Raw genomic sequence first — 24,307 nt, forward strand, 5'->3', positions numbered from 1 at the left:
GACTGAACTGATGCACACATGTTTGTTGCACAGACCGAGGTGCTGACTCCCTGAGCAGAGCGGCTTGCATGTGTCTCGCCTCTTTCAGTCCCAAGTTTCTAAGTGAGGACTTTCCTGTTGGGTCTCTGCCAGGGGCTGGTCTCTAAAAATATGCTGGGGGGCTCTGTCTAATTTATTGCAGCACCAGTGGGGTGGAGGCAGGAATAGCGACGGGTGCTCCCTCTAGTCACCGCTTTGCTGCCAACAGATATGAATGCCATGACCAAAGATCCTTTATTTGGAAATGTTTTGTATGGTTAATCCGATGATGCCCTTTTGCCAGCAGCATCCGGAGGGAGTTCTCCCCGCAGCTGTAGTCCCCATGCCAACAGTGAGCAGAGTCACATATAACCCACTGGTGCAGCCATCGGGCACCTGTCCACAGCGGGGTGAAGTCAGACAGGCGACTGCTGGCTCTGATCACAGGAAGGCTCCACATTTGCACGTCATACTCTTCACCCTCGTTACTAGGCTGGTGACCAGTGCCGTGGTTTATAGAGGCTCAGTGCCCTGTCGCCGTACACTCTCACCCTCAGGGACCAGCTCCTTCGTATAATCGAGCCACCTTCCATAGGCCACCTCACTCATGTCTTATATACCCCTCCCCGGTGGGCAACCTAGCACCTGTACCCTACCTACTGTGTCCAGACACCTTGCTGTAAACAGTGAAACAAGTGCCCTGTACCCCCTGAGACCTAGCGACGCATGCATCCGTGAGAACCTCGCCGGGGTCCAGAGATTCCTTACTGCCATCCAGCCACCTTCCCCTGGTGCCCCAGTAACCATGGCACCAGAGGAGTAACAATGGCCGTGTCTTTATTCTGGCAGTGCCCTCTCTGTCACTGTTAGTGGCACAGCCCTGGTGCCCTTTCTTCGTGAGGAGAGGGGGGCGTGTCCTGGGCTACTGTTGTGATACATTTCACCACGAAAGAAAATAATTAATGCTGCGGTGCACGGTTTATTTGCACACATGTGTACATATCTTTTTTCCCCACAGTCATGAGAGCGGGTTAATTTGAATCTGTTTCTTGATGGTTAATGCACAATAGCGTTTAGGAGAAGTTGCTCCCAAGTGAATTATTCTTAGCAGCATATTTAATCTGGGCACCATTTGCTAAATGTGATATTTGCCGTGATTTCACAGGTGTCACCGTGGGTTTCCGTGTCGTCCACTGTTTTTTATTTGAGCACATTTTCTCCTTGTAGGATTCTGCCTGGCTCCCATTTTGTGAAATCTGCAGACCGCAGACACATGTTCTTTCTTGTATAGCCCTGCAGGCTTGAACCCACAATTATTCATTCAGAACAGAGAGAAAGTGAACAAAGAAAGGGTGTAATTTACAGCCCACAGCTACCAGATGTTTATGAAAAACACAGTGTAAAATTAGAAAGCATCCCCATTGTTCCCATTGTTCAGTCCAACGTCAACCCTTCTTAACAGAAAATAAGATTTGTACAACACATAATTTACACCCGTGTTCCAGCACAGTTTACTGCTGTTGCTGGGATGGTCAAATACGATTACTTGCTATTTGTAAATTGTGCTTGCTGTGATTTATATGCTCAGTAATTTGCATTGGAGTTTTATACTTTGATGATTTATGCTTAATTTGCTCATCCTGTATTGGCACAATGCATGCATTGTGTACCGCACACTTATTATGCACTTGCTCATACACTGTGGCTCTGTGAATTACATGCACTGTATGCAAAGATACATTGTAACTTTTTCGTGATACAAGTCACACACCTGAGAATTGTGAATTGACCTCCTGCGAGTCTGCAAGAGGTCACGGTGCAAACTTTGCAGCTGATCCTGGTCAGTGTGGTTACGTTCACAACAATAGTGATGGAAAATCACACAGGCCCAATGACTTAATTTTCCCCTAGATTTCAGATAATTGTATGATTTTTTTTATCGACCAGTGCCCATACTATTAACAGTAATTCCATGAGGTGTGATTTGAGCTAGAGCCGGTAGTTGGGGCTGGCGGATTTCTGTAAGAGTAGTTTGTGAATTAATGACTGTAGGAAACTGGCACTTGTTGCAGTTACCCCCCCACACATTTTTTGTCTGATATTGATGCTGACTTGACTGAGAATGTGCTAGGATCCTGCTAACCTGGCCCCAGCACCAGTGTTCTTTCCCCACAAATGTATCATTGTTTCCACAATTTGCACAACTCTGGCACACAGATAAGTCCCTTGTAAAAGGTACCAGTGGTACAAAGGGCCCTGTGACTAGGGAAGGGCTGCAGCATGTGTTGTCCCACTCTAAGGGACCCCTCACCTAACACATGCACACTGCCATTGTAGATTGTGTGTGTTGGTGGGGATAAAAAGGCAAAGTCAACATGGCATCCCCTCAGGGTGCCATGCCCACAAAACACTGCCTGTGGCATAGGTAAGAAGTCACTCCTCTAGCAGGCCTTACAGCCCTAAGGCAGGGTGCACTATACCACAGGTGAGGGCATAGCTGCATGAGCAATATGCCCCTACAATGTCTAAGTGCATCCTTAGAACTTGTAAGTGCAGTGTGACCATATTAAGTATATGGTCTGGGAGTTTGTCAAAACAAACTCACAGTTTCATAATGGCTACACTGAATACTGGAAAGTTTGGTATCGAACATCTGAGCACAATAAACCCACACTGATGCCAGTGTGGGATTTATTAAAAAATTCACACAGAGGGCATCTTAGATATGCCCCCTGTATTTTACCCATTTCTGTAGTGTAGGACTGACTGGTCTGTGCCAGCCTGCCACTAGCAGACGAGTTTCTGATTTCGTGGGGAGAGGGCATTTGTGCCCTCTGAGGCCAGAAACAAAGCCTGCTCTGGGTGGAGGTGCTTCACACCTCCCCCCTGCAGGAACTGTAACACCTGGTGGTGAGATTCAAAGGCTCACGCCTCATCAGGCCTCATGTTACAGTGCCCCAGGGCACTCCAGCTAGTGGAGATGCCGCCCCCGGACAAAGCACCCACTTTGTGCGACCAGTTTGGCGGGAAACTTAAGAAAAACAAGGAGGAGTGACCACATCAGCTGGGACCACCCCTAAGGTGTCCAGAGCTGAAGTGACCCCCTCCCTGCGGAATCTTCCATCTTGGTTTGGAGGACAGGGACCAAACAGGATAGGAATGTGCCCCCTCCACAAAAGGAGTGGACACAAGGAGGGTGTAGCCTCCCTCAGGGACAGTAGCCATTAGCTACTGCCCCTAGCCCTACCATACCCCTAAATCTTGTATTTAAGGGCTTCCCTGAACCCAGCTCACCAGATTCATGATGACCTCACAAGAAGAAGAAGAAGAAGGACTGCTTAGCTGAAACCCCAGCAAAGAAGGAAAGGAAACAGCAACTGACTTGGTCCCAGCCCTACCAGCCTATCTCCTGCTTCAAAGAACCTTCACAAAAAAGGCGACGCATCCTGCAGGTCCAGCGACCTCTGAAAAACCTCCAGTGGAATACCTGCATCACAGAGGATCACAAACTCCAGTGGACAGTGGCCCTGTCCAAAGAAGAAGAAATCTCTTCAAAGGACTCCAGAAGCGTGAGTCCTGACCACTCTGAACCCAACGCCCACGGCTCGTGTCCAGGAGGACCTCCCTGACTGCGAAAGCTCCGGACGAAGATATCAGATGCCAAAGGACCCACTGCATCCTCAGCCCCTAGGCCTTGGAGAAACCGACACCCGGTGCAGCAACAATCAACAGGCGGCCCTCTTCCCTTTCCGACCGGTGATGTGCCTGAGACACCCCCTTGGAACTCGCCTGCAGCCCCTGAGTGACCCCCGGGGTCCCCGCATACACCAGCATTGGGAGCCCGATGCTGGTTTGCACCCGGCCGCCCCTGTGCCGCTGAGGGTGCATGTTTGGTGCCTACTTGTGGCCCCTCCAGTGCTCTTCTAATCCCCCCTAGTCTGCCCTCCGAGCCGTGGGTACTTACCTGCTGGTAGACCGAATTCAGAGTACCCTCTCTCTCCATAGGAGCCCACGTTAAAATTGCTCAACTTTGACCCCTGCACCCGGCCAGCCCCTTGTTGCTGGTGGTGGGTGTTTGGGGTTATTTTGAACCCCCAATGGTAGACTACTTATAACCTGGAGACTTGCACTGTAAGTAGTCTACTTACCTCTAGAACTGTACTTTTATTTTCTTCCCCCAGGAACTGTTCAGAAAATGCAGTGTCCACTTTTAAAATAGATATTCTATGTTTTCTTAAAAACTGTTTATTTGACTAAAGTGAAACAAAGTTATATTGATGTCTATGCAAAGTACTTACCTGCAACAGTATTTACTTCTGAACTGAATCTTGTGGTTCTAGTAATAAAGTAACAAAATTATATTTTTCTATATAAAATCTTATCGGTCTGGAGTTAAGTAATTGAGCGTATGTTTTTTCTATTGCTTGTGTGTGTACAACAAATGCTTAACACTACCATCTGATAAGCCTAACTGCTTGACCACACTACCACAAATAGAGCATTAGTATTATCTATTTTTGCCTCTGTCAAGCCTCTGGGAAACCCCTGGACTCTGTGCACACTATCTCTCATTTTGATATAGTGTATGCAGAGCCAGCTTCCTACAATGACTCTTGAGTAAAATAGCTTATTTTAAAAACATTTTATATAGTGCTCTTCTACCCGTAGGATCTGTGTTTGTGCGTTTTATAATAAACAATCATAGACAGCAAGCTTTCTTTATAATAATCATCTTATACAAAAAAGGGAAACAGAAGTAGTAAACTGTGCTGAAAAAAGTTACTGTCCAGTCAACTTTATTTTTAGACATAGGCCCTCATTACAACTTTTGTATCCGCTGCGCGGCCACCAATGCGGCCGCACTCCCACGGTGGCCATTTGTAGATCCCCGCTGGGCTGCAACACAGGAGCCGGCTCCAAATGGAGCAGTTGCACCCGTCGCGCTTTTCACTGTCTGCTATGCAGACAGTGAAAAGCTCCATGGGGCCGTGGCAGGGGGCCCCGCGACTCCCCTTTCCGCCAGCCTTTTCATGGCAGTTCATACTGCCATGAAAAGGCTGGCGGGAGGGGGGGCTCGTAATCCCCTGGGCAGCGCTGCAAGCAGCGCTGCCCTGGGGGATTACAACCGCCAGGACCAAAGTGGCGGGAAACCGCTGGGACCAAAGTAGTGGGAAAACGCCAGTCCCGGTGGTGCGACCGCGGCGCTTCCGCTGCGGTCGTAATTCCATGGGAAGCACCACCAGCCTGTTAGTGGTACTTCTGACGGAACAGCCCTGGAGGTCTTTGACTGCCAGGGTTGTAATGAGGGCCATAGTCCTGATTAATGAACTTTATTTTTTATATAGCCTTGAAGCTCTATTAAGAGGCCTTACTAGTACCCCAACTTGATGCGATTCGTTATCTTGTCCTTAAGAAGGCTGGATCTCAGTGCAGTAATCCTAGTGACTCTGATTTGGACATTTTTCATGTGACCAGGTATAGCATGAAAAGAGGCGGACTCTTCACGGTACAAGGACGATGGCCTTGGCCATACATTGAATACCATTTAGCCATCAAGTGCCTCATCCTCGGGGGAAAACTCACTGTTTCTTAACGTTTAGTGCATGAATTACTCCTAGTCCCTAAAATCCCTGAAGTATTTCTACTTGTATACCTTTACATCTGTGGTTATTGTGTGTTCATTCACTAGGCCGAACCACCGATTGTTCTTAGCGACCAGGTTGGGTGCTAGTTTGTAGCAGTTAAAGCCGCAGAACAATTGTAATCTTGTTCCAAACCTTCCACACACTCTTATTACATTAATCCTGTTTTTATTTATCTTTAATCTCGCCGAAAGTAGTGCTCTAGCTTGAATTTATGACTCTTCAGACCCTTAAAACCCAAGATGTTTTGCACCAAACTACCGCTACACACTCAAGCTTGTGTCCTACACCGTTCTAGTTTCTGGTCAGTTTTGCCCTTCATTTTGATTTCGAAAATACACCGAATTCGATGTTTCAATGTCCGTACAGGGGGCAGGTCAAAAACAAAGATTGCTTAGTGAAAATATACATTTTAAAGTTAATAAAAACAAAGTAAAAGGATTGAGGCGAATAACGGAACAGGCTAATAACACTGTAAGACAAGTGACATGGAATATACTTCTGCAATGTAATGGAGGTCATTTGCATCCTTCTAGGCGTCCCTCGAGTGGTAATGCCCTTCCGATATTTGCACAGGTTTTACAAATGCCTCTGAAAGCAGAATGTGTGCTACACAGACACCCCCTGAATTGTGGGTCAGGGCCCTGAAAAGAAGCGTTGTGTGGTATAAACACACGGTGTGTATCACCTATAACTGGCCAAATTAATTTTGAAGCAGTGGAAAGAAATGCAGCAAGGAAAGTGCAGCAACTTTTAATGTATGTTTAATTAAGCATAATAAACACAGAGCAGTTCTGTCACCTGCTTTAGACTCTGGATCCGTGGTTTCCTTGTGAAACATACTATACACTTCTGTATCACGTTGAGACAGCAGTGCATACTTCGTAAGTGATTGCATTTTTTTGCATTTTAAAACCAGCATTCTCACTTCTTTTTATTCTGTGCTTAATGCTGCATTGGACATTTTCCGATGCTGCTTGAAAAGTAGGTTTAATATTCGGGGAGCTTGTCAACCCTGCTGCCCTCATATACTTACTTTGTTCATGATGGGCCTGCGTAGTGGCTATTTGTGAGTCTATGGTAAAGCGGCCAGATCCAGGACAGGAATGTGAGACATGCAGGAGCAGCTTGTACCATTTCAGATCAGTCATTTTTCCATGTATTATTACTACTTTTACCATTTCATAAACTTTGTTGGTAGCACTTAGGATTTAATGTGGCAAACTATGAACTCTGATCCACAGTCCCCATCCAGTTCAAGCACCACGTTCAGTGTGTTTAGAAATGGCCATTGCCAGAATGATTCCACAGGAGTCTCTTGCTCTAGTGACTTCAACAAGCAGATACACAAATTGACTCTTCTTTGGAGGAGTCCGTTGTTGGGGAAGGGTTGGGGAGATTGATAAGAGTTCTTTGTATTCACTGCATGCCACCTTTAAAGCTTGTACCTTGAAACAATGTGTTACAAAAACTAGGTCAAATTATTTCCCTATAAAGTTGAGTTGTATTCCAGTTCCCAGTCATTGCACTAAAATAGACATTAGGAGCTGTGGTAAACAGACCAATTGTAGATAACAGACAAATCACGCCCACATTGTCAAGTCTTGGCTCAGTACTTTAATAGGTTGGAATTCATCAACCATCTGCACCTGATCTCATCAAGGCAAAGTCAGTGGCGGAACACACCTTCTGTAAATGGTGCCCACCACCAAATCTGGATTTAGTGTGAGGTTGTGACTCCAGAGTCAAAGAATAACGTCCAGCAGCACAGCACACTAAGGGCCGGAGTACGACTTTGGCGGAGGGGATTACTCTGTCCCAAATGTGACAGATATCCCACCCGCCATATTACAAATTTCATGGGATAAAATGGACTCGTAATTCGGCGGGTGGGGTATCCGTCACATTTGGGACGGAGTAATCCAGTCTGCAAAATAGGACCTGGGTAGCTGATGGCCTCTGCTGATTACCGATTCAGGGGTGTGGAATTCCTATAGCCCGACGCCCAGGACATATTCTTTGGGCTCAAGGGCAACAGGTTTTCCTGTTTATTTTGTCCCGGGGACAAGTAGATCCAACCCCCTGCATCACAAACCCTTTGACTGTTGGTTTACAGGGAATGGAACTGTCTGCAGCTGAAGTAATATATTTGTGTCTATAGGTTAATGCTGTTCGAACTTGTATTTATGGTTCATTAATGCAAAGCCTTTATTACTAGGTTGGGCACTCTAAATAAACATTGTAACATCACACTGCACTACTGACAGTGTTTCCAGTTAAAAAAAAAAATGTACACACGTTTGAAAAGTTTAAGAATATAAGGCTACGTATAATGCTCCCAGAATGCTGTCTGATTAGATGCAGATGTTTATGAAAGCTTTTAAGCAAGACTGATGATTCTTTGCTTTGACATAAAATGTTCAGAAAAAAATGCAAATAGGAAAAAAGTTCTGCTAAATTACTGTGAAATTATAGGTACTATTTCTTTGAAGCATTATTTAGTAAAATGTGTTGGTACATGCTAGTATTTAAAAAAATGTTCATAATAGAAAATCAGTGTAACCATTTTCAACAAGATTATGGGAAACATGAAAATAAACAAGCACTGGCAAAACCATCCAATCTGACATTGGTTGACAGTCTTTTGGTAGTGTCTTTGTGTGTCTTGTTCTGACATGTTTTTTGTAACACTTTATTGTTGTGGGAGCTGCTAGGCCCTCACCATTGCAAGCATTGGCAAAAGCACAAACAATTTTTTTGTCTACAAAGAACAACATTGCCACAGTAATTCCTGGCACTGAGAAAAACTACTTTGTGTGCCAATATGCTCCTTGTGGAAGAACAGGACGCTACTACTCACAGTAAAGGCAGCTGATAGATAGAGAAATAGAATTTTAATATAAACAGGATGTCTTGGGTAACACCAGACATAATTAGAGGCCCAATTTTTTAAGAAAGTCACTAAAGTGCACCTGTGGTATCAGTCTTTGAATTAGTGGCTGTTATAAATTCACAAGATTATACAGAAGTAGACTAGGAAATCGTACTCCTAGAAAATATTTGTGAACTGTATTTTAGCACTAGAAAATATGCATGTGTAGATCTGCTCATGCGAAGATATGTTGAGCTTTCACAAATTCACTCTCCCTCCAACCCTGGAAGAACTTCTGCTTCTGCCCTTGTCAGTAGTAAATTTCCAACCTTTCTCAGTATGGGGAAAGGTTAGAGAAGAGCTGGTGAAAATCCTTAAAACATGCAAGTTAGTAGGTTTGCACAGACTCAAAGGCATTCCAGCCCCGAAACTAATGCTTATTGCTTATTGAGATCTTTGGAAAGGTGGCAAAATAAGGAACTTGCTATAGTGGGGCTTGAAATTGCTAGTATTCAAGCCCTACTATAGCATTAGCCCATGCATTATCAGAGCGGGTACTATCAGAGCTCTTAAATAATGAGATTGCTGCCATAATTTGTACAGCACTACATGGCACCAAAGGGACAAGTAGATTTGTTTTACAGGACAAGTAGATTTAAGAAGCAACCTGCCCCATGGACAAGTAGATATCTTATTAAATTCCACACCGCTGCTGATTATTGCATTATATGAATAGGTTCCTCTGTACCCATAAAGTCATGTTCAGCAACTCAAGTTCTTATCAGATTATAAGGTCATAAATACCTGGTATATTGGTATAGTAATTCATGGTGTGGAGCGCAAAGTTTAGTATCAGAATGTTACGCATCCTAATGGAGTTCGTACCATCATAGCCGTCGGGGATGGCTTCTGTGGTGAGCCTGGGCACTATGTTGTTCTTGATGGGAAAAGAATGTTGGACTCCAGTGTCCCACTTAGGTGCCACTTCATTCCTTCCTAATAGTAAGGCATATCAGGAATGTGTGTTGATGCTTCTTCATCAGCATGGATTGATGTATACAAATCCAGTGCACCCTCCTCCTCCTACAGAATACAGGTTCTCTTTCCTCACAGTCCCATTGGTCTCCTCACAGATCAACATAAATATATGGTCTCCGTATCCTCCGCTACAGTTATATAGTTATACAGTTATATAAAATTTCAGAGAATAGCTGTTGCACTCTATTATGGTGAAATCCTGGACCTGATAGAGATAAGAGGCAGTTGTCTGCCTCTTGTGGTCATATAATGTCTCTGGTCACATGCCGCTACTGACCACAGTTAGCCTTGCTTACCAACTTTGGGCCTGACTTCACTAATCTTCCCTCTCTCTATTGGATGTAGGTGCAGTGAAGCTTCACAAAGCATCCAGAACAGTACATTGCATGCACATATGCACGGTCATAAACCATGTTGCATGTTTGCAAACCCATTGCACCTGTCAATTTTTCTGCATCAAATGTGACATGCTCCACTGAGCTGCTTTCAGAGACATACACAAACTAGTCTTAAAAGTGTATAAAGCCTTCAACCCACTTCTTCTTGGTATTTGGAAAAGGGTGTGTAGGAAAACAAGGACAAACAATAAACAATTAACTGTAAAACAAGAATAAGGGTATCAACATGTAATATGTTTAAGCAGAAAATTAGGGGGGGAAATATTGTTACAATGAAATAAAACATTGCCCAAAATTCAAACCGGGCAAAAAATGCAGTGCAAATGTTATCATGTATCCAAAGTTGTTTGTAAGCAGTTGACCACTGCTTTTCATGTAAAACAGTTCAGTTCCTCATCTAAGCTGAGCTTTATTTGTTTGGCTTCTTGTGACCAAAAGTGCTGCATGTTTTGAAAACTGTAGTGGGGAGGACGTAGTTTGGTAAGGATATCCATCTTGTCAATAATGCCTTTATTTGTTGCTTCTCTTGTACAGGATCTTGTGTTAATAGTCTTGTATCTTCTGTGAAATAAAGATTATATTTCAGGGGTGTGGAATTTAATAAAATATCTACCTGTCCATAGGACATGTTCCTTCATAAATCTACTTGTCCTGTAAAAAAAAATCTGCTTGTCCCTTTGGTGCCATGTACAGTGGCAACGCATTATCGCAGCAATCTCATAATATAAGAGCTCTGATAATAGCCTATATGATTATGCCAGGGCTAATACTATAGTAGAGCCTGAATACTAGCAATTTCCTTAATTTGCCACCTTTCTGCAGATCTACATACTGAGGCTGGAGGCAGTGGTAAGCAAAAGTTCCAGTGTTGGAATGCCCTTTTCAGTCTGTGCAAACCTTCTAGCATGCATGTTTTATGGGCTTTCACAAGCTCTTCCTTAAACTTTTCCCATACTGGGAAAGGTTGGAAATTTACTCCAGACATGGGCAGAAGTTAAACTTCTTCCAGGGTTGGAAAAAAGTGCTTAAAAGTGAAATTATAAATACTCAACATAATTTCACATGAGCAATCTACACATGCATATTTGCTTGTGCTAAAATGCAGTTTCCAAATATTTTCTAGGAGTACGATTTACTGGTCTACTTCTGTAAATTTATGAAATATGTAAATCTGCACTAATACAAAGCTATATAGCATGGGTGCATTTTTGTGACTTTTTTTTAACAATTGGGCCTCTAATTGGGTCTGGCGTTAACTAAGACCGTTTGTTTTTATTAAAATTCATTCTTTCTCTCTAATCATCTGTCGGCTGGCTTCACTATGAGTGATAGAAATATGCTCTTTTACAAGGAGCATTTTGGCACACAAAGTAGTTTTGCTCTGTGCCAGAAACTGAAGCAATGTATGCTTTTTGAGACCAAAAATATTTTTGCTTTTTGCCAATGTTTGTTTATAGTGGTGAGGCTCAGCAGCTTCCACAGAATTAAAGTTTTATAAATGCCAGGTCAAAATAAGACACGCATTGACAAAACCAAAAGACTGACCACCAATGTCGGGCCTATTGGCTTTGCCAGTGCTTGTTTATTTTCATTTTTCTCATAATCTTGTTAAAAGTAGTTTCACTGATTTTCCATTATGAATATTTTTTGGAAATACCAGCATGCATCAAAACATTTAGCTGAATGATGCTTCAAAGAAATGGTACATAAAATTTCACAATAGTTTAGCAAAATGTTTTTTTTCCTAGTTGCATTATTTTGTGAACATTTTATTTTAAAAGTAAAGAATTATCAACCTTGCTTTTAAGCTTCTGCAAATATTTGCATGGAATCAGAGAGCATGTTAGGAGCATTACATGTAGCCTCATATTGTTAAACTTTGCAAACGTGTGTACACATTTGTTACTGAACCACTGTCAGTAGTGTAGTCTGAGCTTACAACATGTATTTTGAGCGCCCAGCCTAATAATAAAGGCTTTGCACTAATGAACCATAAATACAAGCTTGAACAGTATTTGCATATGGACACAAATATTACCTCAACTGCAAACATATACCTTCTGTGCTCCATAATGTGGTACTGTAAAGTAGCAGCCAAAGGGTTTGTGCTGCAGGAGGTTGGGCCTACTTTTCCCAAGGACAAAACTAAACATGAAAACGTGTTGTCCTTGACCCCAAACAATATGTTCTGGGCGTCGGACTATAGAAATTTCATACCTCTATATTTTGAGATCTAAACACTAGTCTTATACATGTGATTACTCTAATAACAATAGTTTTCTGTAAATTGGATCACAATGTGCTGTTCCCTATTTGCCAAAGACAAATTTTATTAGTATTACAAAATACAGAGTAATCAATATAAAATAGGAGCGTGTCTAGATTAAAGAGTTCTGGGTGTGTTACAGGTATGTGACTGTCTGAAAATTTCAAAACACTGAGGTAAATGAGTGGGGCTCGCCTGGGAGTGGGGGTGGGGGAAAGTCATGCTGGACAAGTGTGATGATCTAGTTGTTGAGACTGAAGCTGTGTTTTATTCTAAGGTTGACAGGCCTCGGTAGCCCTGCTTTCTTAAGCGACACAAGCATTCAGTTGCTGGAAGTGCAAAGTTGCCAAAGGAAAATGAGAAGGATATATATCACAAAGTCTCCTTTTACTGTGTCAGAGAAGCACTCACCATCACCAAACACTAAGGTGACCAGATTATATTATATCTCCGGAGACACAAAGATCCTGGCCTTTTCTGTTACAAGTCGTTGTTTTCTGTCGTGTACGTTCAAATGGATCACTAAAGGGAACCTGAATTAAAGCTCCCCAAATGTTTTTGTTAAACAAAAACTCAGGTGTGGAGATCTGCATCATTGGAATGATAATTAGTCATGTTCCTGTTTTCTGTAGATTCAGAACAATCTGCTGGTATAAAATGCAGAGAAAAAAAAAATTTTTAGAAGCAGAGTGAGAGAAACACTTCACACCACTGGGTGAAAGAGGACCTTTAGCGGTGAACAACAGAACATGTGCTTCGGTTGGGTGAATCTTTGGATATTAAAAGTGAGATAAGAAACAAAAGCTCCAAGGAGTCACCTAGTGACATATGACCATAAAGGTTATCTTGTACTTCACTTGAATCCAGTTTAGTAACTTGCAGGCTAATGAACAGTGGGATCTTCCAAAATCCTACTACAGTGCAAGGTGTGACATTCTGACAGATCCACTTAATGATTGAACAAAGTAGTCTAATAATCCAGACAAAACATTGGATGTCTTGACTATCTGTTAGGTTTAGAAGTGGTTGGTGTGCAGGTCTCCGCCCAACTGGTTTAAGCAGTTCTTGACAACTGGTACGGTGATGAAACCAACAGAAGGGTTAACACCCTGGACAAAGCCTGGTTTTTAATCTCGCTTTTTAGTACGGTCTGAATAACCAACAAGCAAAAGTAATGAATTGGGCAGATACATTTTTAAAACATCATGTGAGAACAGGTTGCCTTATAGTACTCTGCAAGTGGGAGCAGAAAAAACACCAATTGTAAAATCTTGAAGTTATTATATAAGAATTATGCAAACCAGTTCACAACGCTTTTGTACACCAAGGCCCTCATTACAAGTCTGGCGTTCCTAGGACCGCCAGACTCGCGGTGACAGTCGACCGCCACCAATGAGGCGGTCCGACAGCCACATTATTAGTCCAACCGCTGGCACCGCTATTGTTTTGCCCGCCTGGTAGGGCAGTCGGTCTTAATCCGCTAGGGCATCGCAGCCCTGGAGATTACGACTCCCTTGTCCGACAACTTTTGCAGGCGGTTTCACTGCCATGCAAAGGTGGCAGAGATGGGGTGCCGGGGTCCCCATGGAGGCCCCCGCACTGCCCATACACTGGGCATGGGCAGTGCAGGTGCCCCTAGGGCAGCCCCATCGTGCTTTTCACTTCCTGAATTAAAAGCAGTGAAAAGCGCCACGGGTGCTAATGCACTGCAACATTGCTGCCAGCTCGATTACGAGTTGCTGCCAACATTGTGGGCAGTTTCCCGCTGGCCCAGCAGGAAACTCATATTAGGGCAAGCGGGCGTAAGACCGAACTGGCGGTCTTCTGACCTAATGAGTTTGGCGGGTGGCCCCCAAAAGACCTTTCAACCTGCAAGCAGAGTTGGGGAAACAAACGTACAGAAGGCTGTGAAGAGCTGCATAACCTCTTGGCCTGTACTGTGGGCTGGATACCCCCATGTGAGAGCAGGCTAATGACCCTAATCTTTACTTCTTGCGGCATATCCACCTCTTAATTGATTACCATAGCAACACAAACGGCTTCTGCTATTATTATTCCTACGATTATTGGGGGCATAGGCCCAATGATTTTACCAAAGTTGTTTTGTATTGATTCCCCCTCATGAGGGCCGATCAGCTGAACCAAAAGCAGACTCTGCAAAAATACTCAAACATTATATTTGTCTTCTCAAGCTCTCTCTCTTTCCATCCATTTAAAATGTCTCCTTCTCCCCTCTAAATCTTCTTCCTCTCTGATCACTTTGCCTCTTCCTTTTTCCATCCCTCTCTTTCTCTCCCTCTTGAAGCCTCGTTGCACCTTTTGCAATTACCCTGGGGAGCTGGGAAAAGTGACAGAAACACCAGGAGCGGCCTTGGACTTTCCATCCCATCCTCCTAGGACTGTAGCCTACAAGGGAATTAAAGGCCTGTCCCCCTTTGCATCTCATGCCTCTTTTCCCATTGCTCTACTCTTGCTGCCGTTTTTTCTCACTCCTCTGTCTTCCTGTTTCTTGAACTGGGTCAAGGTCTAATGATAAGAAATTAGTCTCAGTCCCCAAAAATAAGAGCTGCTGCCCACCACCAGCAACCACCGGCTCAAATTAAGCACTAAAACTTGTGACTTGCGTTGTCACATTGCAGACACAATACTTTCTTCTATGGAAATCCCACTACAACAATTCTTTATTTAGTGACTCCTATTTGCTGTGCTCCAATTACAGAAAGATATTTCAAAGATCAAAGTACCAGTTCAGACCTTGTTGGTATATGTACACCACACCATATGGCATTGTTATGAATGCGAGAAGTAAAAACATCTTCATGACTTAACCTCGCAGTGTTGTTTGGAGAAGCTGTGCCAAGAACAATGATGAGCGATGTGCAGCAGAAAGCTTGGGCCAAAGTTAATGCTTGTTTTTTTTTTTTTATCAGCTCTTTAGAAAATAAAACTCTCAGAAACACGAAGCAAACAGGAACAGTATTTTAGAAACACAACTTCCAAATCCATTTACCAAAACGTGGGAAAATGGGGCCTCTTAGTTCCTTCTTGAGAATCCCTTCCATTTAGGTTTTTCAAGAATGTATCTGTTTCAACTGCAGATCCCAAAGAACTCCATAAAACATCTTTCTCCTAACTGTGGCTCATACGTTGTAATGAAGCCTGCACTATTATTTTTTTTAGATCTGGGTTTTGATGGGACAGCTGTCAAGCTGTCCATTTGCTAACAGTGTACATAAAGTGGGATTTGGGTCCCCACAAAGGGGGACACTCAGGAACTCCAGATGCTCTAATTCTACAAGTGCAGGTAAAACTGAATTCAAGCCCGTCTGGCCCGGGGAACTTGCTTGCTCGATTGAGAGCGCTGTGGAGCAGGAACACTTTTGACTTTGATACAGCATCAGAGTAGACTTGGACTATTAGTGGGGCCTACCCTAGATGGTGCCTAAAGTGAATGGGGAAATAACCACAGTCACTAAAACGAGGAGTGAGTGGGACACAGGGAACTACAGCCCTGTTCTCAGGGGGGGCTGTGTAGTTATATGTGAATGTCGTACCTGTCTTTGTTTTGTTAAGGGTAAAATAAAAATACTTCTCTTTTTTTCATAAAAGTAGATATTTGGCTGGGCAATAATTTATTGCTGCACATATTTTGAGTTGTGAGTCTGTGTTCACTCCCTGTATCCATCTCTCCCCAAAAGAGCCTTGGACTGCTTGGATCATGCTATTCCTGAGAGTCAAGTGCTGAATGAGTACTTAGTTGCTCAGGATTCCCAAGACACTAGGAGTAAAAGCCCTTGACACATTAATAGGTCCCCTCACTGATTCCTTTCTTTAACATGTGATTTTACAATTGCTATAGATTTTTCAAAACTCTGGAGTTCATGTTTCAGATGGTTGCCCTAGGAGGCATTACAAAACAGGTTAGTTGACAGCAATGTTGTCAATCTTGAGGCAAACATCTGGCCAGAAGCCATATCTCCTGCTAAGTCAAGGATGGATTATTTTTGTTTATGCTGACACTGCAGTGTTTTACTGAGTAGGTAAGGAGGTGACCAGGACCTGGCATTAGGCCAGGACACCTCCTTAGCTCCAGGGACTGCAGCTTGTAAATGTCTAAACTCCACTACTTTGACCTAGCAGTCATGTAGGTGTGTGCAAGGCACTCCATCAGGTGACAGTCCTGGGATAAGTGTCTGTGCGTTTATTGGCTTGATGGGATCTGCCCGTTCTCTTTTATCTCATTGACTACATTTCCTTTATCTTGCTCGGGCTGAGGCCTACAGAAAAATTGCAAGGGGACTTCTAAGGCATCCGGTACTCAAAAAATACATCTTTTAATGTTACTCCATCCAAGAAGCCCTCTTACTGGGTTTAATCATCCGCTCTCTGATCCAGGATGGATTTAACTGTTTTTAAGACGCACGAGTAGGCAGCTGCATAAACAGTGAACATGTTTTGTGCAAGTAGCAATTCAGAGATACCAGCCCCAAGGCTGGCCTTAAAAAAGTTTGCATAATACTGGGTAGCCTTGGTTCCATTGTGCCACTTTTATACTGTTGAAATTGTTTATATAGTTGTAAGGGAGGGTGGTAGAGTGATAGCAAGTTATCAACTCGTTCTCATGTAGGTGTTGTGGCTCGAAGTTTGTGGCAAATGCAGCAGTAAAACAGTGCATTGCAAGACAGCACATGCACTTCAGGTTCAGTACTGATTTGACACAGTTGCAGTAAGGTAGAGTAGGTGTTGGCATACAAGCACAGGAACATGCCATTTGTTCTCAATCATTTCAGTGTCAAACCATTTCCTTGGGGTATTTCCTCATGAACTACAGTTTCACAGTAGACCATCCCAGTGTTTGCTATGCCATTCTAAGTAATATAATGAAAATATATACAAGTAAATATTGTGTGGATAATATTTTATAAGGGTAGTGTTGGGTGGGTGTAAGAGGTTGACATAAGGCTGTAAGGGGCTAAGGGTAATGGGATAGAGCGTAGAAATAAGGGGTAAATAAGTATTAAGTGTAAGGTTAGGGTAAAGGGTTGAGGGTAAGTTGTTAGGAGCAGGGGAATGGGATAAAGTGGAAGGGGTCGATGTAAAAGGTTAAAGTTGTAAAGAGGAGAGAATGTAAGGGGTTAAGAGTAATGTTTTATCGCTAAGTTTAAGGGTAAATGGTTAAGGGTAATGAGTTAAAAGTAACAGGGCAAGGGATGAGGGTGTAAAGGAAAGAGGGCGTGTAGGATTTTAAGGGGGTATGTGTAGAATTAAGGGGCCATGGGTAAGGAGTTAATGGTCAAAGGGAAAAGAGGTTAAGGGTGTAAAGGAAAGGAGGAAGGCGAAGGGGCCCTGGGTTAGGGTTAATGATAAGAGGTTAGGTGGGTAAGGGTCGGGATCTCCCCTCCAAAAAACACCAGATCATATTGTATTATATAGAAAGAGGTGGGTGAGGGGATTTCCCCCGCACACAAACAATAATTTTATATGTATTGGTAACAGTGACAGTATTATTTAAATATATATATATATATATATATATATATATATATATATATATATATATATAGATAAGGTAGCAGTTACGAGCTAAATGTACACACGGTAGGATGATAGCAATGAGTTAATAAGAAAAGGTTTACCCACATAACAATGAGGACATGGTAAACAAGGTAATAGGTGCGAGGAAACAGTATGTGTCCCTTTTAACTCTGTGGTTTGCTGCTCGGAGTGCAGATTTGAATAGAGTTGGTGATTAACTTCTGCTTTTTGATAGGGACTGTGGGGCGCTTGATTGGGAGTCTGGAATGTCCATCTCCTGTTTATCGCTGTGATATTGAGGCTGTTTAGGATAATCTTTTTGATCAGGTGATTGCCTGTCTAAATTCTTTGCACAGGTGAGTGAAATGCACTTGCGCTCAAAGCTAAAGTCTGGTTGTTTGTTTTCCTATTTAAGATCAACTGATCATGGAATGTTTCCAAAATGTTACAGGATCAGAGTTAACCCTTCTTTAAATGTTTCTGTACAAGCTGTTCTTTTTCGCATTCCAGGAAAAAGCTGTCGAACTTCTCTCACAGTCAAGTGTGGAAAGGAGCCTCGAACTATGTAGCCAAGCGATACATAGAGACCGTGGACCGTGACGTGTACTTTGAGGATGTTCGGCTTCAAATGGAAGCAAAGCTGTGGGGAGAAGAGTTTAACAGGCACAAACCACCAAAGCAGGTACACTCCCACCAACTTATCAGAAACGGATGCATCTGTTTCAGATTGGCTTGTTGAACACCTATTGTACAACTGTGAACTGAAAATGGAAACTGTTTGTACGTTTCTTTAACATTAACAAAAACATGCAGACACCTGAACCATGCACCGGGTAGGCAACACAATGAAGCAGAGTGAAATGTATTTGTGAAAAATCGAATACATGTTACAAGAGATTCACTCAATTAAAATTCATATTTTTACTAAAACAGAATAATACTTAACAGTACAGAAAAATACAATTCATAAAATATGAGCATGAAAGCCAGAATTTTACGGAAATAACCACATAAAGACAGACACAGATACAATATTAAATAGTCAAAGTTCTGCTTTGTAATGAACTATTGTCTCTAACTCCTGTCACTAAAACAGCGAATAATCCATTATACATCTAGATAAATGATCCTAAAGCAAAGCTTTTGCTAGCAGTTTAGTCATTTTCATTTGTACTTGTATATGGTTATCTTTAGACATAGAAGGATGTGTGTTGGTGAGAGTGGATATTTGCCAAGTACTGTGCTATGTGGAGCTGCCATATATGCAGTAAGTGTTTGCAAGACAAAAGATAACCCCTGTGCCGTAAATAGCCCTCAATGAAAGTGAACTGGTAAGTATTGGTACCTGTGAGTACACATAACTGAAGTGTACCGAACACTGTCAAGTTCCCTAGGAAGCAGTCGGATTGGATGGAGGCTTTATTTGTCTACTGTACGAGTGGATTTGATTTCACACCATCAGGAATTTTGTGGTACTGGAATATTGTAGTAAGGATGCCGTCTGATAAAAAAAAATATTGAGTTCTAAATGTCTTGTACAAAAATAATGCCCCATGTTATTAATCACAGAAAACTATATACCCAAGTTACGATGTTTTTGTAAAGTTTTGCTTAGGATCAAAATGTTTGTCAGAAAATAGTTCTTACTACAGTTCTCTGACATACAGACTTGCTGGGACCCGGGCTTAAATTTGTATAGTAAAGCCTCAAATTCATAATTATTTATTAGTTGTATTATCGTTCATATATGAATATCGTGGGACACCATGTTTACAAAACTATCTAAATGTTTCTTACCTGAGTTCATGTTACTATGAATGCATCTTGATTCTATCTAGTTCTCTCTCGTGGTCCCATAAACGATGCTGAAAGAACGCTCATGAAATAGGGGTGTTTTCTAGATGATTCGTTTATGATCCCCAAAGATAAATGTTCTCTGTGGGTCGTTATGAACGCCTTTAGGTAAAGAGCAACGAAAGAACAGTCATTACCGATTTTTCTTTGGCGAAATTGACATTCTCCAGCCATGCCTAAATGTGTAAGCAAAGAGTACTAAAAGCATGCGGACCCTGCCTTCGAATGGCCATACAGGCGCTCTTAAAGCGTCAAACGACAGAGTACCACAAAATAAAACAAGAGAAGTAAATAAATATTTTCACTCAATTCATTGCATCCATTGTGCTTGCGAAGTTGGTCTTCTGACTTGTAAACGTGTTCCCCATAAGGTTCATCGTGCCTCACCAATCTTTCATTTGAATAGCCAGGATATACAAAGCGTTTCATATTTCTCAGAGGTGCACTTGAAAGAAGTAAACATCGCTTAGTCTATATCCTTTTGTGGACATTTTGCAAACGTATTGATCGCTCCGGGCTTTTTATACTCTGGTCATGTGGGAGTACGTGAGTCTTTGCATTGTGCACGCCCCTGTTGACATTCTGAACAGCAGTTCGCCCGGAACGTGCCTCTCCGGCAGGACAGAATGGCGGAGGCCGTCACGTGACCCGCCCGGCTCTCAGCATCTGCCCGCTGCATCAGACCTGAAGGGGGCTCGAGTGCTGGGCGCGCCAGATGCAACCCGACGCTTCGTGCCGCGGGGAGTACAGTATGTTCGTTCGCTGTCACTGCTCAAGTATTTCTTCTGAGCATACTTAAACAAAACACTTTTTGTAAAGTCTTCAGTGCAGTCCATTCACGAAACAACTTTAATAACATTAATTATTCTGACTTATTTATATACGAATATTAAAAGATTAATTATTCCTATGCCAATATTATCTCAGACATTTTAAATGCGACAACGATGAAAATTAAAAACTCTATATAAGAATCCTAAAACATATCGGTTTTCTTTTTTTTACTTTTTCGTTACTTTTAAGTTGATGTGAAACCAGTCACGTACACGCACTAAAAAGAACAAAAGTCGATGAACAAACACTCCCTCATACAAAAGAGAAGCCCTCCGAGATCTGCTAATCAGCAGTTTTCTGTAACCACTTGGCCTCTGTTAGTGGTGACCAGGCTGTTTTAGAAACCGGAAAACGCTACCAGATCTAGTTTTACAGCAGATTGAAAACGTGCGTGCAACATATGTTTTCATTTCCATAGCAGTTGTAGACATCAGATTGGAAGGCTCTTTCACAGACAATGCTGTTATTTTTCCATATTGTGCACCTCTGGGAAATCATCTCCAATAAAGACACTGGTAGGTCGAGCTAAAATAACCACTTGCACATTATAATTCTATATTTAAGCCTTTGACCCATTTCTGTGTCAGAAACGTAAACTCTCTGAATGCCACTGCCACGTGCTAAAACCACAGCTTCACCTCCTCGTTTGTCAAATCCTGTCGGGATGGTTGAAGACTTTTTTTTATGGAGTACTCAGTTTGCCATACTCTAAATCAGGCCCTTTGTTCTCTGATGCATTCACCCCCACCCACAACATTATCAAGCCCCCCCCCATTCCCCACACCTTCTCCCTCATTAAAACTGTTTTCATTTAGACTATTAACTAACTTATTTCCTACCTCTCCTAGGGAAGGCAAAGCTTCCAGAAATTGATAATGGGGTTTAGCTAAGCAGCCTGTATGTCTACTCTGTTTCTGCAAAGCTTCAGTTAGAGGTGTGCGAGCCAGAAAATTAACCGGGAGAGCCGAACCAGAGCCAAGTCGAGGATCTGATTGGGCTCTAAAAGCCCTTACCCAAGCCGAACCCTGAAAACATTTGACACGTAAACTGCCAGGAACACACACCATACAAAAATACGGTAAAGAAGACTCTTCAAAATTCCCCAAAAATCAGTTCTTTCAAACGCAGAAACTTTTTTGAATTTAGTATATCAGATTACATCACTGCATTGAGAGTCATTACTTTAAAGTGACAGTTTTCAGATCTGGCTTAAAAATATTCATATCCCCACCCTCCGCTATGACAAGAATGGTATCAGTAAATAGAGGCAATTCAGTTGTCAGGTGACCCCCATATTTGGCCCAGGGATTTACTTTGAGCAACATTATATTTGTTTTACGTCACACACGAGAGATGCTTGCATTGCATGCACCCTAAACTCGCGTATTTCAAAGTGCTCTCAAAAGCAACAACGAAAAGGGAAGCAGTGAAATAAAATGTTTACCTAGAATCACACAAGTATTTGTAGCTGGAAAGCTTTGAAAAATCACAGGTTTTCTCATTTCGCATTGTGCCATAGAGCTACTAAATGGATATCTCGTTCTCTCTCCTGTTTTAAATGAAAGGTTCATGTTTTTTAGGGTCGAGCGTGCAAGAGCTCTAGCGTGCTGTAATCTCTTTGTGGGCTTTTAAGCACACCCACCGCACTCTCATCAGTTTTTTGGTTTGTGGGCTGGCCTTTTAAAAATTGCTTGATTTAATTTGTGAAAGGCATGCGTACGTCATGCCTTTTCTGGTGTTTAGCCCTCCTTGAGTGCACCAGACAACTCCTGAAAACATACGAGGCTCCATGTTTTCCACATGGCTTCTGTACTACTTTTTATTTTTATTTCCTACGCAGCTCAATCTTTCTGGGCAGTAGTCGAGCGCTTTGCATGACATTGACCCTGTTACATGCATAATTGCATAACTGCTGATACGTTTGACTGCGGACAAACTTCTGTTTCCTTTTGTGTGCTCCTTCATGCTCATGTTCATCGGCATGGCGCTTTAAATTGTCTCGCTTATGTACAACTGTATTACTTTTCATTTTCAATTTCTGTGTCAGAAAAGTCCGGTTAGGACTTTACAATGCTAATAGCTCTAACTCGAGCAAAAGCGAGACCCATTGTATTGCAAATGCTTGTTCATTAATTCTTGGCACATTAGTTTGGGGCATAGGTTGCAGGGTGGAGCCACTTGAAAGCTTGTCTTGTTTTGGTCTCAAGGGTTCAAGAGGCCCTCGAGCTGAGCCAGAACAAGGCAGCTAGCCTGAGCCTGGTTTAAGCTTTCAGCGGTTCACCCACCTCTAGTGTTAAAGCAAGTTAGATTTTCGCCTTCGCTGTAAACACAGGAGCTGTGCATAATTTGTGCGAGCGGTTATAAGTGGTACAATCTCATTTCTGGGGACCAGGACTTACTTCTTATAATGAGACTTTGACTTATACTTGCAGAAAGCATGAGAAAGGCTGAAAATGGTGAAAGATCAGAAAATATACAAAGACAGTGGCAAAGTGAGGTAGCTGGCGCAAAAATGAACCAGAAAGAGTGAACTAAAGAGACCAGAAAAATAGGGTATTGGAAGAATGAGGCATGAGTTGGAATTAATACAACCTTGGTATCATGCAACCTCACAATTTGGCAGTGCCATGGTAGATTCATAAAAAACCTTGATCCCTGGCTCTTATCTTTTTTTAAAAGGTAAGTTCTACACATAAGGGGCAATAAATCAGGATGTCAACAGAACTCTGAGTCAAATACAGTAGTGATTACTGCTGTGCACTTTAAGTACCACGTTCATGTTATTTATTTAAATTATAGCACCATACTCCATATGCACTGTAATGCAGTTTTGAGGACATATTTCAGTGACAGAAGGTGCCATATCTGCCTCTATCTGTGTACTTTTCATCAATCTAAATGAATACCGATTATTTTAAAAAACATATTGGAAATTCACTATGGGCATGAATGTATTAACGGAATCTGGGATTCTGGATTAAGCCTCCCTCTGCCTTAGCTACCAGTGGAGAATCTGTTGTACAAACTGAGTCACTTGGTTATCTATTTGGAGTGCACTACCATCTGCATCCATGGCAAATTAATTGCACTGCTGAATTCCTCTGGTTATGTGCGGGTAAATTCAGAAACTTACTATAACATCCCTGTAACCTTTGTTTTTTAAGTGAATTTCTATGTTTTTTAAATTCTATCTCCTAACTGTAACATCCACGAAACCTTTGTTTTTTCAGTGAATCTATCTATCTATCTATCTATCTATCTATCTATCTATCTATCTATCTATCTATCTATATCATACTTATGCGGTACATATATATTCAAGGCACATAGATGCAGAGATAGGAATAGTAAGTCTATACTTCCCTATATGCACTTAGCTCTCAATATTTAGTCCCTTGATATTGTGTCCTCGATATCAGTATACCACAGTATTGTTGTTGTAGATATTCAGTAGTACAGTCATCCGAGACATAAGTAGGAGATAGGTTTGCACAAATTGGACTGGACCTGTCATTTGTAGTTTGTAGGAAACTAGGTTTTGGTTGTAGTAGTCCTCCCACTTTTTGCCTGTTTTTTTGGTGCAACTTTGACTAAGTGCATTGGGTTCCTGCTAATCAGGTCCCGACTGCCAGTGTTCCTTTCCTAAAAACAAGACCCCTGGTCACTTGATCCCCAAGTGGCCAGCCCTTGAGCGCCTCTGCAAGTCCCTAGTACCTAGGCCATTGGTACTGAAAAAGGTCCCAAAGAGCTGCAGCACTACTTGTTCCACTCTAAGGGACCCAGCACCAACCTCATGCAGACAGCCATTGTAGGCGCTCTGACAAGATGCTCGCAAAAGTGAAAACAGCCT

General features: G+C 42.3%; 1 protein-coding gene across 8 annotated transcripts in view; it reads left to right on the forward strand.

Moving 5' to 3' along the window:
• Nucleotides 1-24,307, forward strand: part of EEF2K (eukaryotic elongation factor 2 kinase) — a 199,976-nt gene that overhangs the window by 56,002 nt on the left and 119,667 nt on the right. For all 8 annotated transcript variants that reach the window (XM_069210301.1, XM_069210302.1, XM_069210299.1 and 5 more), the window contains one exon: nt 18,280-18,451. In XM_069210301.1, coding sequence (XP_069066402.1) covers nt 18,280-18,451 — 172 coding nt within the window. The remainder of the gene's footprint in view (nt 1-18,279; nt 18,452-24,307) is intronic.

Source organism: Pleurodeles waltl, chromosome 10, assembly GCF_031143425.1.
Source record: "Pleurodeles waltl isolate 20211129_DDA chromosome 10, aPleWal1.hap1.20221129, whole genome shotgun sequence".
Classification (NCBI taxonomy): domain Eukaryota; kingdom Metazoa; phylum Chordata; class Amphibia; order Caudata; family Salamandridae; genus Pleurodeles; species Pleurodeles waltl.